Source organism: Ictidomys tridecemlineatus, chromosome 9 (assembly GCF_052094955.1).
Source record: "Ictidomys tridecemlineatus isolate mIctTri1 chromosome 9, mIctTri1.hap1, whole genome shotgun sequence".
In the NCBI taxonomy this organism is placed as follows: domain Eukaryota; kingdom Metazoa; phylum Chordata; class Mammalia; order Rodentia; family Sciuridae; genus Ictidomys; species Ictidomys tridecemlineatus.
This window is the reverse complement of record NC_135485.1, coordinates 4,348,261-4,362,574: the sequence shown is the minus strand read 5'-3', so window position 1 is coordinate 4,362,574 and position 14,314 is coordinate 4,348,261. Positions and strand designations below refer to the sequence as shown.

Below are 14,314 nucleotides of genomic sequence, written 5' to 3'. Positions count from 1 at the left end.
GAGCTCCCACAGCCACTCTCCTGCCTCCTCCTTGTGGCCACGGCCGCTGTGCAGACCCAGGTTCCAGCAAGGAAGACCCTTTCATTCCTCCCCTGAGCCCACAGGCCCTCCAGGGAAGGGCTGCACCCCTCCACTCCTCCCGGGGTCCCAGGGCCTAGCAGGGGCCTCGACAGGACAGCCCTGAGAGCCCCAAGAAGCCAACAGCAGAGGGGAGCAGCGCACGGGCTGCAGAGCCTCTGGGAGCAAGGACATCACCAACGCCGCACTGCACCTGGGGGATAAGCCCATCCCCCCGAGGCCCACGGCCAGAAGGAAGTCGGGGTTCAAGGAGGGTGGCTGTCACTGTCCTGGTCTGCAGTGGGCAGCTCAGGGCAAGGCAGACAGCACTGGGCCAGGCCACGGAGGCTGAGCACAAGTCCAGCTCAGTCCTGCGATCTGGGGACTTGAGCCAGCCCAGGCTCCCTTGCAGCCACGTCCTCACCTGTGAATGGACTGGTGGTAACATTGCCACTGTCCTCAGCTCTGCCAGGAGCACCCAGTGGTGGAGGGGGCTCTCTGTGAGCTGTGGAGCACTGCCAGGAAGCCCTCTGAGTCTCACCAACCCCATTTGCAAACCTGGAGTGTCTGTATTCAATTCTCCTTAGCTTCTTTTCTTTCTTTCTTTTTAAAAATGTTTTTACCAGTCCATTATAGTGGGTTTTAAAAAAAATAATTGTGCGGTTCATTTTGACATATCCATGAATGCATACAACAAAATGTGCTCCACTTCAACAACTGGTACCTCCCCTTTCCCTCCCCTCCTCCCTCACCTCGAGCCCTTCCTTGTATTAATTCATTATTTTAATGGGCACTTTGTAGTTATACATAAGAGTGCAATCCATCCTGCCTCATAGACATGCACATGGCATCGTTTGGTCAGTTACACTGGGACGTCAGTCAGTAGTTCCAGACTTGGCAGTGGGCAGCGGTTCCTGGTCTTCCAGAACTGACCCCTCCCACACCTAGACACTGGGCTGGGCAGAGATGGAGGCCTCCAGCACCAGGGGGGCACGTGAGTCTAGTCTGGCCAATCAGAGCATGGCATTTACCCTCCCTCAACAGTGATTGGTTCAGAGAGAGCCAGGCCCAATCAGAACCAATAGGGTGCCATCTAAGGTGCTCCTGAGAGAGTTTGAGAGCTGGTCTCTTTTCTCCTGGACTTTCACTCTGGCACTCACATGGAGCCTGAGACCAGAGGCAATGAGCAGAGAGCCACCTCCTAACACCGCTGGAGCCCCAAATCCACCAGTGTGGAAGCTCTTTGTGGTTACATTGGTCAGTAAAGGCCGTGCTCACACCGGCTGGAGTGAGGCGTCCTGACCCGGCAACAGCAAGTCCCACCAAGCATTGGCTGTGAGCACCAGGGACGGCAGGCCTGCTGGGATTCAGCCTGGGTGGAGCATCTGGGCAGCCCAGCCCCTCCATCCAGCCAGATCTGAGCTTTCACCCCTCCTAATGTCCCAGGCCCAGTACTTCCTGGAGTCCTCCCTTCCACCCACCCCCACCTCCACCCTCCATGCTGGAGAGCGGGAGCAAGGAGGCAGATGCTCCCAATACCATGGAGCTGACTGTGTGCTGGGCCCAGCCTGAGGGGCTCACAGACTGTATGTTGTGGTCCTGTGAGGAGGGACCACAGAGAGGCTTGAGGTTCACACAGCCCTCATGTGTGGCCAAACCTCCTGCTGGGCCCAGGGCCCCTCAGAGGCTTTGCTTAGAGCTGCTCCCAATTCTCTTCCTGCTGGACGAGTCTCCCTGCCCAGAAGCCATTGTCACCCTCTGTCCTTCCTCTAACCCCCAGCCTGCTCCCTCCTGCTCCCCCTCTCCCCACTGGCCAATCCTGGTGTCTGCTGGAGGAACACTGTCTGGCCAGGCTCACAGTCTTGTGGGAGCTCAGCCGTCTGGACCCTGGGGGCCAGCACTGACAGGCACTTGGAGACTCAGTTGCACGAAGGTCCCAGGGTGCCCCCTCCCATCACCCCCAGGTGGCCGCTCCCACAGAGGGCAGTCAGAGTGGAGGTTGGGTGAAGAATCTGGGCTGCAGGGCCTGGGTCTGCCGTCGGCTTAGAGCAAGTGAACCTGGGCTCTGTGACTCAGTTCTCTCATCTGGAAAGGGGCTGGTGACAATGCTGGTGACCATGCCTGCCTCCTGGGGCTGCCATGAGGATGACCTGAGTGAAAATCCATGCAGCGAGGGAGGCCAGAGCCCCTGGGTAGCACCTCACTGGGGCAGCATCACCAATGGTGTGTAGCACAGTGACATCCCAGCAGCCGCCTACCCTGTCCACCACCACCCCCGGGGCCAAACCTCACCCCTCCCCAGGCTGATATTCATGGATCAAGGGTCCTTCCCTTACCAGGCATTGTGAGCCAGTCATCACTCTTGACCTTCACCTGCTCTGACACAGGACCACTGAGCAGAGGTTCTCCTGGCCCCCACTCCAGCTGGGCTTCTGCTCCCAGGTTGTCCCTCTAAGCCCTGGAAAGGCCCTCAGTTCTGCCCATCACACATGGATACAGCCTGCCTCAGACCCCAAGAGGAGTCTGCAGGAGCTTCCAGGAGGGTCAGGCATCCTCCACCAGGAAAGATGAACCCTGGGCCCTTTGCCCTCTTTGCTGTCCCAGAGAGGCCCCAGGAGGATGGGATGCTGGCCACTCTAGGGAGGGGAGAGGTCAGATGTGACCCTCAGCGGCCATGACTTTAAGGCTTTCATTGAGTCTACCTGGGCTCATTCTGGGCTCATGCACACTGAGCCAGAGGTGCTTCCATGAAGAAGTCAAGCAAAGCAGAGGCCCCCAAGCCTGCCTGTGGCCAAGCCAGCACCCCTGAAGCCACCCCCATGGGGTCCCTGGCAAGGATACTGAAGCTCCTGTCGGTGATGGCCAGGTGCCAGAGGTTGATGCGCAGGTCGTCCGCGGACATGTACGTCTCACAGTCGCTGTTGACAGAGATGGAGTTGATGTGGTAGGTGTGGCCATTGGCGAAGATCCGGCGTGGGCTCACCTCCACCATCAGGTCCATGGGCTTCAGCACAGGCACCTGCAGGGGATCAGAGGGGCAGCAGGGAGCAGGTGAGGGTGGCATGGCAGGGCACACGATCTTAACAAGAGGCCACAGCACTCGAGGGGCCACCATTCTGATGCTGCACTGTCTGAAATGAGCAGTGACAGATGGCAAGGTCCCTTACCTGCCCAGCCCTGCAGGAGAGGCTTCCTCCTTTACATAGGCTCCTGGGATGGGTTCCGAGCCCTGGCCTGAATGTACTGTGTCTAAGTAGCTGAAGAACCCCTCTGCACCAGACTTTCCCATCTCTAAAATGACGTGGAAGATAGCATGGCAGACCAGGCCACTGTCCACCAAACTGCTCTACTTTCTGCAATAACATCACTGGGAAGTTTCTGCCCACCAGGGGACTACATTTCCCAGCTGCCTTTGCAACCAAGTGTGGCCACATGACTGATCCTGATCAATGAGATGTCAGCAAAGTGATACATGTGCTCCTGGGCAGGTGGTTAAGCAAGGGTGTGCCTTCAGGCCTGGCAGTGAGGACCCAGGCCTTGGGGGATGGAAGAGGCTACAGGATAGCCGCGCACCATCAAGGTGCCTGCACACTGGACCTCCTCACAGCAAGGAACACAGTTCCCTGTCCAACCCTGGAACACTGGGGCTCTCTGTTACAGCACTGGAGCCTGACTCATCCAAACCCATCTCCACGTCAGAGTCCCTACAGTGGCCCTGGCCTCAGTCTGTGCCTTGTGCCTGGAAGGCTCAGCCGCTTTGGACTCCTAGTCAACCGTGCTTCCTCCTGCAAGACCAGAGTCACACTTCTGAGGCTGAGACTGCCCTCCAGGGATGTCCCTGTCCCTCGTGTCCCCAGCTCACTGCCCACAGCGGGAGGCACTGCAGTGCATCTTGGGTGCAGCTCTGTTCAACTATGTGGTCTCCAAAGGTGGTCGACCAGTCAGCTATGAGCTATCCCAAGGCCTGGCCTAGGCTGGTAAAGGGAAACTGACCCCACCCTGCTCAGGCTGTCCAGGCCCCCTGGAGTCCCCATAGCCTAGGGCAGCTTGAGGTTGTTGTCTGCTCTCCTCTTTCCCCAGGGAATTGGGGACCAGTCAGGGTGTGATGTGACCTTCTCTTGTTTGTGTCTGGTGCTGGGTCCAGGCCCAGCACAAGAGGCCCTCTGGAGAGTGAGTGGGTGGGTGGGTAAATGAACGAGTGAATGATAGGCTATGTTCCTGAGCTCCCAGGGACCCCGGGGTGGAAAGGGACAGAGGATATTGGAGTGAGTGACAAGCAACGGGCTCCTTTGATGCACATGTGACTTTGTAGTCCCCGCTCAGTGCTCCCACGTCCAGGGGCTGCGTGAGCATCAGGTGTGAGGGTAAAGGCTCTCCCAGCCTATATGTCACTGTCACGGTCCTCATGGCAGTGACTCTGCGTCTGGGAAAACTTTGGGGGCAGGGAGTGAGTCTTAGCTGGGACTTGCTTTGGGGCTCAGGACCTGCCCAGCACGTTGGCTCCCCCAACAGGATTCACAGGTGGCAGGAAGCCGCGGGGCTGACTGGCTCAGGGTCACGGGAAGGGGGAGGTAAAGAAGAGGCAAGTCGAGAGAAAGGCCAGCATGCAGCTCCGTTCAGTCCCGCCTCCAAGGCTGTGATCCGGGGCCACTGCCCTGCCTGGACACCAGGCCAGTGAGACGTGACCTCCTGCTTCCTTCTGGACGACACCCAGAAGCTTTTCTGGGCAGGGGGCGTCATCCCCCATCGTGGACACCAGGTAACTGCCTCCCGGCTTCCTCAGGATCTCTGTGCAATGTGCCAGTCACAGAGGCCCGCGTGTCTGAACGACCCGATGACCACCCTCCGTCTCTCCAGACCCCGGTGCGGGGTGTGCGAGCACCTGCTAAGCCTCTCCAGGACGGGGTGCGGGAGGCCGGGCGGCAGGCCTCCACCCACCAGGTCTGCTTTGCTGGTGAGGAAACCGAGGCACAGAGCAGGGAAGTGGCCAGGGCCACCAACCAGCTGTAGGTGAGTGTGTCTGGGAGCCTGTGGGGGCCCCGACACCAGGCCTCACATTAGGAGGGTTCTGGATGGGAGCGACAGCCCTGAGTCGCCGAGGAACCAAGGGAGATGGGATTCCAGGCCACAGGAGCTGCTGGGCCCCCCGGGGCTCGCCCTGCTCATTCACCAGCATCTCAGGTCACTTCCTCTGAGCAGCACTTGACCCAAGGCCTGCATTCACTGAGGCTTCCCAGTGCCCAGAGCAGAGCAGGGGACGGAGGTGTGTGGGATGGATAGAAGTGAATCCGCTGTGTGAGCATCGATTTCATCAGTGGACGGTTCTGGAAGCCAGGGACAGACAAGGGGGCTCCGCTCCCCCTGCCCTGCTTCAGGAGGAAAGGGACCGTTAGTCTTGTCAGCATGACGCTGCTAACCACCCGATGGCTCTGCTGGGAGCAGGAACCTCACTCCTGCTTCGTGGAGGACCAGGAGGCTGGTTCTGGACAGCCTTTCAGGCTTGGGTCCCGGCTGTCCGCCTGCTCGTCTGTGAGATGGGACGGTGGGAACAGAGCCAGCCTAAAGGATCTGGTGAGGGCTGAGTGAGCGCTTGTGACAGCCCCGTGGTGACAGTGCTTGGGAGACACGCTCACTACTGAAGCGTTTGTTCTTGCTGCAGATGAGGACTCCGAAGCTGGGGGAGGCTCGGTGCATAGTCCCAGGTCACACTGGCAGGCAGTGATAGGGGTGGGGTGGGAACCCTCCTGTGGCTCATGCCTTCCATGACTCACTAACTTCCTGCTGGCGAGAGGAGACCTTTTGCCTTTCAATCATGCTGGACCAGCCTGTGCCTTGGAGTGGCTCTGCCTGGCCTCCTTGGTGACAAGTGCCGCCTGGCCAGCTGGGCCTTATAAGTGCTGAGGCTCGGCTCGCCCCAGCTTCCCTGTGCGCTGTGGCGGAGGCTTGGGGGCAGGGCTCAGCTGACAGGTCCTCTGCTCTGCTTCCTCCAGCTCAGTGCCTCGGCGCGAATCCTGGCCCTCAGGGTCGCAGTGCCCCCGACCTCCCAAGGCAAGCTCTGGGGGCTCCTCCTCCTCCGTGGAGACCCACGTCCGACACCTCATGCAAACCTGATCTCCGGGAGGAGGGTCCTCTCCTGGTGAAGAACTGAGGCATGGGGCAGGGAGCTGGCCATGGCTACCCAACAAGGAAGCAGTCCGGGATGCGACCCTGGCTCAAACCTCAGAGGCCCTTCAAGTCCCAAAATTCTCATGGCTTAAAAGAGGAAGCTCGACATGCTCCCCTTCCCGGGACCACCTGTGGAGGCCACTCACCTGCAGCGACGTCACGGTGGACAGGTCCTTAAGCTTCCCTTCTTCGTCCTTCAGGTTGTAGCCCTCGGGCCTCTTATCTCGTTCCGTAATCTTCCATAATTTGATAGTTTTATCTTTAGGAACAGAGCAAAGGAAAACGAGACACAGAATTAGCCACCAGGACAGGGGCAGAATCTCCAGGACAGCCAGCTCCGCACGAGGCACTGAAGGCACCTCTCGTCACCCTGTCCGAGGTCAGGTGGGTCCTGTGGTTCACCTGCACTGACGCAGGGAACCTGCACATGGGCACTTGTCCATACTCTGTTCTCTCCTCGTGACTGGTCCCAAAGGTGGCATGGCTGGGCCAAGGGCGTGACCCTATCGAGCCTCCTTATCTGCCTCTCCACTCGTTTCCAAGGCAGGACCACCGCTCCCTCCCCCTTCAAAGGCCCTCACTGGCGGGGAGAGAGGGCGGCTACCTGCTCTTCCTGAGTAGCACCCTGCTGTGCGGAAGCCCCCAGCCGCTGCCCTGCTGCTACCCCAGAGTGAACGTGGCCCAGCAGGCACTGGTGGCACCTGCAGCAGGGGCAGGGGTCCTCTTCTTGAGGCAGAATGACAGAGGCTCCTAAGCCAGTCTGCTCTGACTGCCACTGTACGCCTGCGGCACAGCAGTTCTCGGGTGGGCTGGCGGCCGGCTGGAGGGTCCACCCTGTGTCAGCTGCCGCTGGGTGTCCTGACCTGGACCCTCGTCTGAAACATCAAGCCCCCTCCACCCCACAGACAAGTGCTCGTGATTATTTACAACCCAGGTCCAGCCAAGCAGGTCCAGCCAAGGAGGCTGTGGCCTGGGCAAGAGGGGGGATTTCATGCTGCTCAAAATATTATGCTGAGCTCTCGCACAGATCCAGGAGAATGCCCACAGTGCAGTAAAGCCGGGCGCCTCACCGTTGGTGGACAGCAGCGAGTGCGCAGCGTTCTGCTGCGGGAGCCACTTGATCTTGTTGATCTTCTCCTCTATCTCCAAGCTCTTGAGATAGTCGAACTCTGGCTCGTGGCTCTGGAAAGTGCTGTAGACGTCATACTCACCCTGGCTGTGGGGAGCATTTTTACTCTGCAAGGAGACCCCAAGGACAGAGCTGAGCTGCAGGACTGGCCAGCGCCAGGGAAGTGGACACAGGGAAGGGGCTGGGTGGTCAGAACCTCAGAGGACTAGACATTGCCTTGCAATTGGCTGCCAAGGAGCACCAGTTGGTCCAATTCAAGGGCCAACGGAAACTACATTTTAAAGGGCTAATAACTTTCTGTGTGGCTGAGGCCACACCCCACCTCCTGGTCAGTTCAATCCAGACCAGTTCACATTTAACTGAGCACTTACTATGTGCCTGACGCTGAGCTAAGGGCTTCTCGGGCTGTCCCTCATATTCCTCAGGCTTCCTTTGTGGGAATGGGAGTTCCAGGACAGCTCCCATCTTACTGAGCAGCAAGTGGAGACTCAGGCAAGTGGAACTTCCAAAGCTTTGTGTCCACTAGGGGCCGCCACTCACTCCACTGAGGTCACATGGCAATGACCACCCTCCGGTCTCAGGTGCCAACCTGTTCCTAGTGTCTGTGTGTCCAGGGGGGGCCTGACTCGAGGGAAACTGTGAGTGGAGATTTCACACTGGGGTACGACATCCTGCAGTGTCGGGCCTGGAGCAGAATTTCGTCCCTGACCCACCTTGGTGGCTCCTGTTCTGGTTCAGGCAGCAGAACTTAAACCACAGTGAAGAGGCTCCTGGTGGCGTTCCCCAAAGAGGGGGCGGGACCGCCACGTGCACCAGAGGCCGTTTCCCAGGAGACAATTCAAGTTTACATGACATAAAACTGCAACCAGAGACAGATGAAGATAGTTGCCAAGCCACAACTTTGGGTATTTCTGTTCATTTTTTAAAAGTGTCTTTTTAAAACCTTTAAAGTTCTTTGCAATAATTGCCTCCAATTCTCCTCATCTCCCGGGAGCACTGGTTATGACAAAAAGATCAGTGACATTAAAATGAAGAGAATCCAAAACGGAGCAGCTCACATCTGCCAATTTAGTTTCCCTCTGCAGTTTGGCAAGAGGAAGGCTTCACTAGCCCCAAGGGGGACACTCTGGTCTACCTTGTGAAATCCATATGGGCCGGCCAGTGATGCACTGGGTCATGGATGCTGGCCCTGGACTAGACTGTGTCCCTGGTGAGCTCTTTCAGGCCCAAGATGCATCTGTCCCCTTTGGTGCCTGGGGGAAGGGAGCGCTGAGCTACACCAGCAAGCTGAGGGGAGGGTGGGGCAGACAAGGAGGCCAGCTTGGACCTTGCTCAGGAGGGCATGCGGGCAGCTCTCTGCCCCTCCCTGTTCCTGGCTTCCGGGTGTCCTCCCTCCCCTGCCAGCTCACGTCTCCATGGCTGGCCTGCTGTGCACCAGCTGGTCACTGGCCTGCTTGCTCATCTGTACAATGGGTGCTGATCCTTGCCCTGGAGGTGAGCAATAGACTCAAAGAGGAGAGTGCCCCAAGACTCAGCCACGCGTTTGCACATAGTAGGTGCTCAGTGAATGGGGGGCCTTTACCAAGCATTTCAGAAGTGACCACCAAGGCAGGTGTCCCAGGCCTCCTGTTTCATCCAGAATTCTGCTGACAACAAACCCCACGAGGCAGGGGCAGGGCAGGAAGGAAGGGGATCCTCCTCCCTGTCCTCTCTGGCCCAGGGCCCCAGGTCACCCAGGCAGAGCAAGGTCTAACCAGAGGCTTCAGCTGTTTTTCTGGGGTCTAGGACAGGGGCACAGCTCACTGGGTGCAGTCAACACACTGCCCAGCCAAAGGCGCAGTGGTCCACATCCCACCTGCCTGTTCCCATCCCCATCTTTCCCTCTGCCCTGGGCCCTGGATCTCCAGACCCCACCCGGTCAGGCCCCGCCCACCGGTCAGCCTCTACCAGGCCCCGCCCCCTGTTGGCCCCACCCACCCACACACCTCCGGTTCCCTCTGGAAGATGACAACCCGGCCGCCCTTGTCGCCTGTGGCCAGCAGCTCCCCAGTGTGGTTGAACTCGACGGTGGAGATGATATCGGCTGGGGGAAGAGAAGCAGGAGGGCGCACTCGTTAGAACGGGGTTCAGGCGCTGGACTAGCGCCCAGAGGACCTTAGGGAGCCAGACGTGGGGGAGCATGCGCAGGGTCCCTCCCGGCCTCCCCGGACTGCGGAGCCCTGTTTGGGGTGTGCGTCCCTCTTGCCTCTTCCCTCCCTTCTAGTTTGCAGGTCTCCTCCTATGCTGAGCGGTGTCCCCCTGCATGTGGGACACTCACTGAGCCTTGAGCTCACAGTCTCAGGGCTGAGTGACAGCTGGTGGTCACGTTCTAGACTTGAGGTCAGCATGGGCCAAGACAGGGTCCTGCACAGGTCTCCACTGGACGCCCTTGGAGAATGCAGGCCTTCAGGAAGCCACCCTGAGAGGATGGGGTGTGGGCGGGACTGGGGACCACGTGGCCATGCAAACTCCTAGAACTTGGGCAACTTCAGTGGAGACTGGAGGTGGCATCTAAAGGCACCTAGATGTGCCCCCCTCCTGTCTTGAACCCCCGGCCCCTGGACTCCAGTCACCTGGGCCCGACCAGCCCCTCCCAGCATCTCCTTGGGCAGACAAGACGCTCGCGTGCCGGGTCCTGCGAGGACCAGCACCCAGTCAGGGTTGGGTGGATCTCCCTCCCGTCAGAGCCCAGCCCCAGGCAGGCTTCTGGGGTCTCCTGTCTGTGCCCGGAAGGCTGAGCCCAGCTCTGCTTGTCCTGGCCGCTGCTCCTCCCGCTCTTCTTCCTACCCATGTTCCCTCAGGGATCCTGGGGACCTTCCTTACAGGGCACCCAGAGTCGCCCACTACCTGGAGCCTTCGGCCCCCAGGGCTGGCGCGGCTGCACGGGCAGCTGTTTGAAGAGAACTGGCAGCCCCACCCCCAGGTCCCACAGTTGGCACCTGGGAAGTACAAGGCCTCCCTGCCGTCCCCAGCATTCTCAGGGTCCAGTCAGAGAAGAGCAGCCCGGATGTTCCAGGGGCCAGCCTGGGGGCCGGGGAAAGCTGGGGGAGGACGACCGTGGCCTGGCAGAAGGACGCTTCCCTCCCAGGAGAGCTGGCCTGCACTACTGCTCCCCCCGGGGTCTGCCACCAACACGTTGATTCCACTCATGCCCGACCCCTGACGAGGGGAGGTGAGCCTATGAAACCCACATTTCAAGGATGTTTGAAAAAGACTGTTCCAGAACAGTCTCCCCATATGCCCAAGCAGAGAGCAGTGCTCCCATGCACGGGGCTCTGCCAGCTCTCCGTTCCTGACCTGGGCTCCAGGCACCGAGACCCCTGACCTGACTTTAGCCATCTGGACCTACTTTCAAACAAGTCCCGGGAAAGCCGCCCCCTCTCCCCCCCAGGCTGGATGCCAGCAGGCTGCCCGGCCCCAGGTTCCCTCTCCTGACAGCAGCCAGGGGTCAATTCCCGGGACACAGCGTGTCTGCTTAGAGCCTGACCATCGACCCTCCCACACCGCCCCCTCTGCCGCTTCCTGCTCTCAGGGACGGAAGCACCAGTGACGCTAACTCCCCCCAGCCTTGAAGTCACCAACTCCATCTCTTCCTGACGCAACATTACCCTGCTGCCAGGGCAACACAGCCAGATGCTAGCCGCTTCCACCTCCACCTGATGCCACACACCTCCTGACCATCACCTCCCTGCCGTCACCCACCGCAAGCCAGCTTCCAGGGAGCAGTGAGAGGCAGGCTGCCACCTCATACCCCTGCTCAAAGGCCTCCTGTGGCCCCGTCTCAGAGTAACACAAGGGGTAGGGTTAGGAGTAAGGGTAGGGCTAGGAGTAGGAGTAGGGGTAGGGCTAAGGGTAGGGCTAGGGGTAGGAGGGCTGAAAGCCCCCGAAGTGGAACACATCAGGAAGCCAAGCCTGTCTCTCCCGTGCCCCCATGGAACCTGGCAGTGCCCCCACTGGCCAGGCAACCTGCTCTCTGCCGCTGACTGAGTGTAGCTGATTTGCTTGGGGCTCCAGGACATCAGCAGACACTGGAAAGGGCTTGGGCACTAGAGTTGCCACCCTGCATCTCTGCCTTTGCCAGGAGAAGGGCCTGCCCAGAAGCCCACCCATCCCAGAGGAAAGAGGTACAAGCCAGTCTCTGGCCAGACGAGACCTGATGTTGGCCTCTGTAGATGTGAGATGAACGGCTTTACTTATTTATTTGGGGTACTGGGGATTGAACCCAGGGGTGCTCTACTACTGAGCCGCATCCTCAGTCCTTTCAATTTTTTTTTTTTTTGAGACAGGGTCTAAGTTGCTGAGGGTCTCCCTAAGTTGCTGAGGTTGGTCTTGAACTTGTGATCCTCCCGCCTCAGCCTCCAAGTTACTGGGATCACAGTCACGGTCCTGCATCTGGCTACATATTTACTTTATATGCAGCGGTTTGGGGGTTTAGCTCAACCACAGATGACGACACCCGCTCCAGCCCCGGCCACTACTCCATCTCAGTTATCCCTCTCCTGACTCTGGGCTACATCTCCAAAGTACAGCTCTCGGGCCTGCTGGTGGTGGCCCTGAGTGTCAGCAGAGCTCCTTCCCTGTCTTTCAGTTCTGCTCATCTGCTGCTTCCCGAGGGCCCAGCTTGGACCACTTTTGCTGAAATCGCCATCTGTATCCCAGAGCCCCTCTGGAGTAGCCCAACCCCCTGAGCCCAGACTGGCTTCTCCTACGATGCTGTCCTGTCTGCGGGCTGTCTGTCTGTCTGCCTGAGCGCAAGGCTGCACGGGCAGCGGCTTGGGCTCCTTGATTGGCAATGGCACTTGGAAACTCGGTGTGGCATGTGGTGGGTCAGTCTAAGGTGTCATTCTATGTAGATCGCTGGGAAGCAGCTCCCGGCTGGCACTGCCCTCTGAGCCACCAATGCCAGCGTTGATGGTGACAGAAGAAAGAGAAAAGCGTGCTGAGAAGCCAGAAGCGGTCATCAAGACAGACGCACGACGTTCTGTTAAGACCTAAAACAAGGCCCAGAGGAAACACGCACCCGTCCCTTGAGCACGGTGCAGAATGTCCTGGCCCCCTGATCCTGTCCTTCAGAGAGTTGTTGGCAGCCGTGGAGCCCAGCCTGACAGGCTCCCAGATGTGGGCTGGTTCTCACTGTTTCATATTAACCCCCCCCAAGGGCAAAGAACAAGATGTAAAATTGCATGTAAAATGTCTTTGATTATGTAGACCAGTGATCACAGCCAGGTTAGATAAGCAAACAGCCGAGCGACGGCAGGAAGAAAACCTCCCAAAACGCCAACAGAGCTTCCTCTGTGTGGCTGAAATGAAATAATTTTTTCTCCTCTTTCTACTTTTCTGTTTTCCAGGGGTTTTTTTTGTAATGAAGATACATTATTTTTTTAAAAAAAGGTTTATTGGGTGTAATCAAAATGCAAAACCTGCACACATTTAATCTACGTAATTTGATGCGTTTGGACATATGAATAATGTATGTTATTTTATGGTGGAAAATAACAGTGCTATTAAATTTAAATGCCAGTGTAACCTTGCTACCCAGAGTGAGTGAGGGCCACAGAAGCTGGGTGGTTACCACAGTAACAGACACTAACGTCTGCAGGCGACTCACGATTCATATGTCATTTCATAACCACCGCCTCCTTCGCACGTCACGCCAGCCCCCGGGGAGAGATTACTATTTCCACTTGGCAGCTGCAGACCCCGAGCTCCCTCGGCAAGCAGCGACCCCTGCGCTCTTCCTGGGTCAGGCAGAAACGTGGGTTGGACGCTGGGCTCCAGCCCCTCGGCTGTGTGGCTCTGGGGGAGTCACACAGCTGCTCTGAGCCCTGGTTCCTCACCTGCAATATGCCTATTAGAGTCTTCCAGGGATTAGAGGCCCCATGAGCCCGGCTGGGGGGAGGGGGTGAGAGAGTCAGGAGACAGGGAGAGCCGACCAAGACTCCAAGGAATGATGCGTTCAAATAATTTGCTGGACAGAAGTTTAAGGTCTTTGTCACCTCGGATTCTGCCTCTAGAGAATGTGCAGAGAGCAGCCCTGCGGTGTGTGAGCTAGATGGTGGCCCAGCCTCACCTTGCCAAGTCCCGCCACCAGCCCCTCCGACCCCGCTCTGCAGGTAATGATGGGCCACCTCCCCTCACCCAGCCCAGCCCTGCCTGCTCAGGCCCAGCAGGTGGCTGGGGGAGCTGCACAGTGACCTTTTCATAGTGGCCATCTCCATTGTCTTTGGGTAAAGTGGCCTCCCCTGAGACCTGGAAGTTCCCATCCCCGAACGAGGAAGTCAGGAGCTCTGGTGCCACCTCTAGACCAAGGCCCGTCTCAGCCCCACACCACCTCCTCCCAGAAGCCCCCGCCAGCCCTCCTCTCGCCATCCCAGTTCAGTGGCCTCGCCCACAGCTGGCCCTAGGGCCACTGGGTGCACCTGGAGGTGCTGTGTTGCTGTTACCTCTAGTCTTGACCGCAGGGGGCAGCTCAGCATCTGGCCCAGCAGGCTTGCTCCCTGCGCTGCCCCCAGGGCTCCCGCCCTAGCCCAGAAGCCCCACCTGGCACAGCACCAGAGATGGAACCAGCCCAGGATCCACAGACATCAGGGAGCTCTGACCCTGGGGTGTCCTGGGGGCTGGAACTGACAAGCAGAGATGCTCAGTAGCTCTGAGAACTGTGGAGGACATGAAGACAGCCTGCTCCCACCTAAGAAGAAGGAAGGGAAACGCGGCAGAGCGGGGAGGGAACTCAATGGGAATCCTAAAACCCAGGAGCACAGTATCTGGAACAGAAAGATCCCGGGATCCTTAGCACGAAGAGACGACGGAAGCAGGAGTCAGTGCCCGTGGTGTCAACAGGAACTGCCCAGGCCGTGAACAGACAAAACGAAGATGTTTTAAAAAGAAAAGGGCAGAGATATGTAGGGGCTGTGGGATGTTATC

General features: G+C 58.5%; 1 protein-coding gene across 2 annotated transcripts in view; it reads right to left on the bottom strand.

Moving 5' to 3' along the window:
* The window catches only part of Ppp2r2c (protein phosphatase 2 regulatory subunit Bgamma), a 97,695-nt gene that overhangs the window by 22,979 nt on the left and 60,402 nt on the right, over positions 1 to 14,314 (bottom strand). For both annotated transcript variants that reach the window (XM_005318980.5, XM_021722119.3), the window contains exons 2-5: positions 9,337 to 9,434; positions 7,293 to 7,458; positions 6,369 to 6,481; positions 2,899 to 3,076 (exon numbers count right to left, since the gene is read on the bottom strand). In XM_005318980.5, the coding sequence (XP_005319037.1) occupies positions 2,899 to 3,076; positions 6,369 to 6,481; positions 7,293 to 7,458; positions 9,337 to 9,434 (555 nt within the window). The remainder of the gene's footprint in view (positions 1 to 2,898; positions 3,077 to 6,368; positions 6,482 to 7,292; positions 7,459 to 9,336; positions 9,435 to 14,314) is intronic.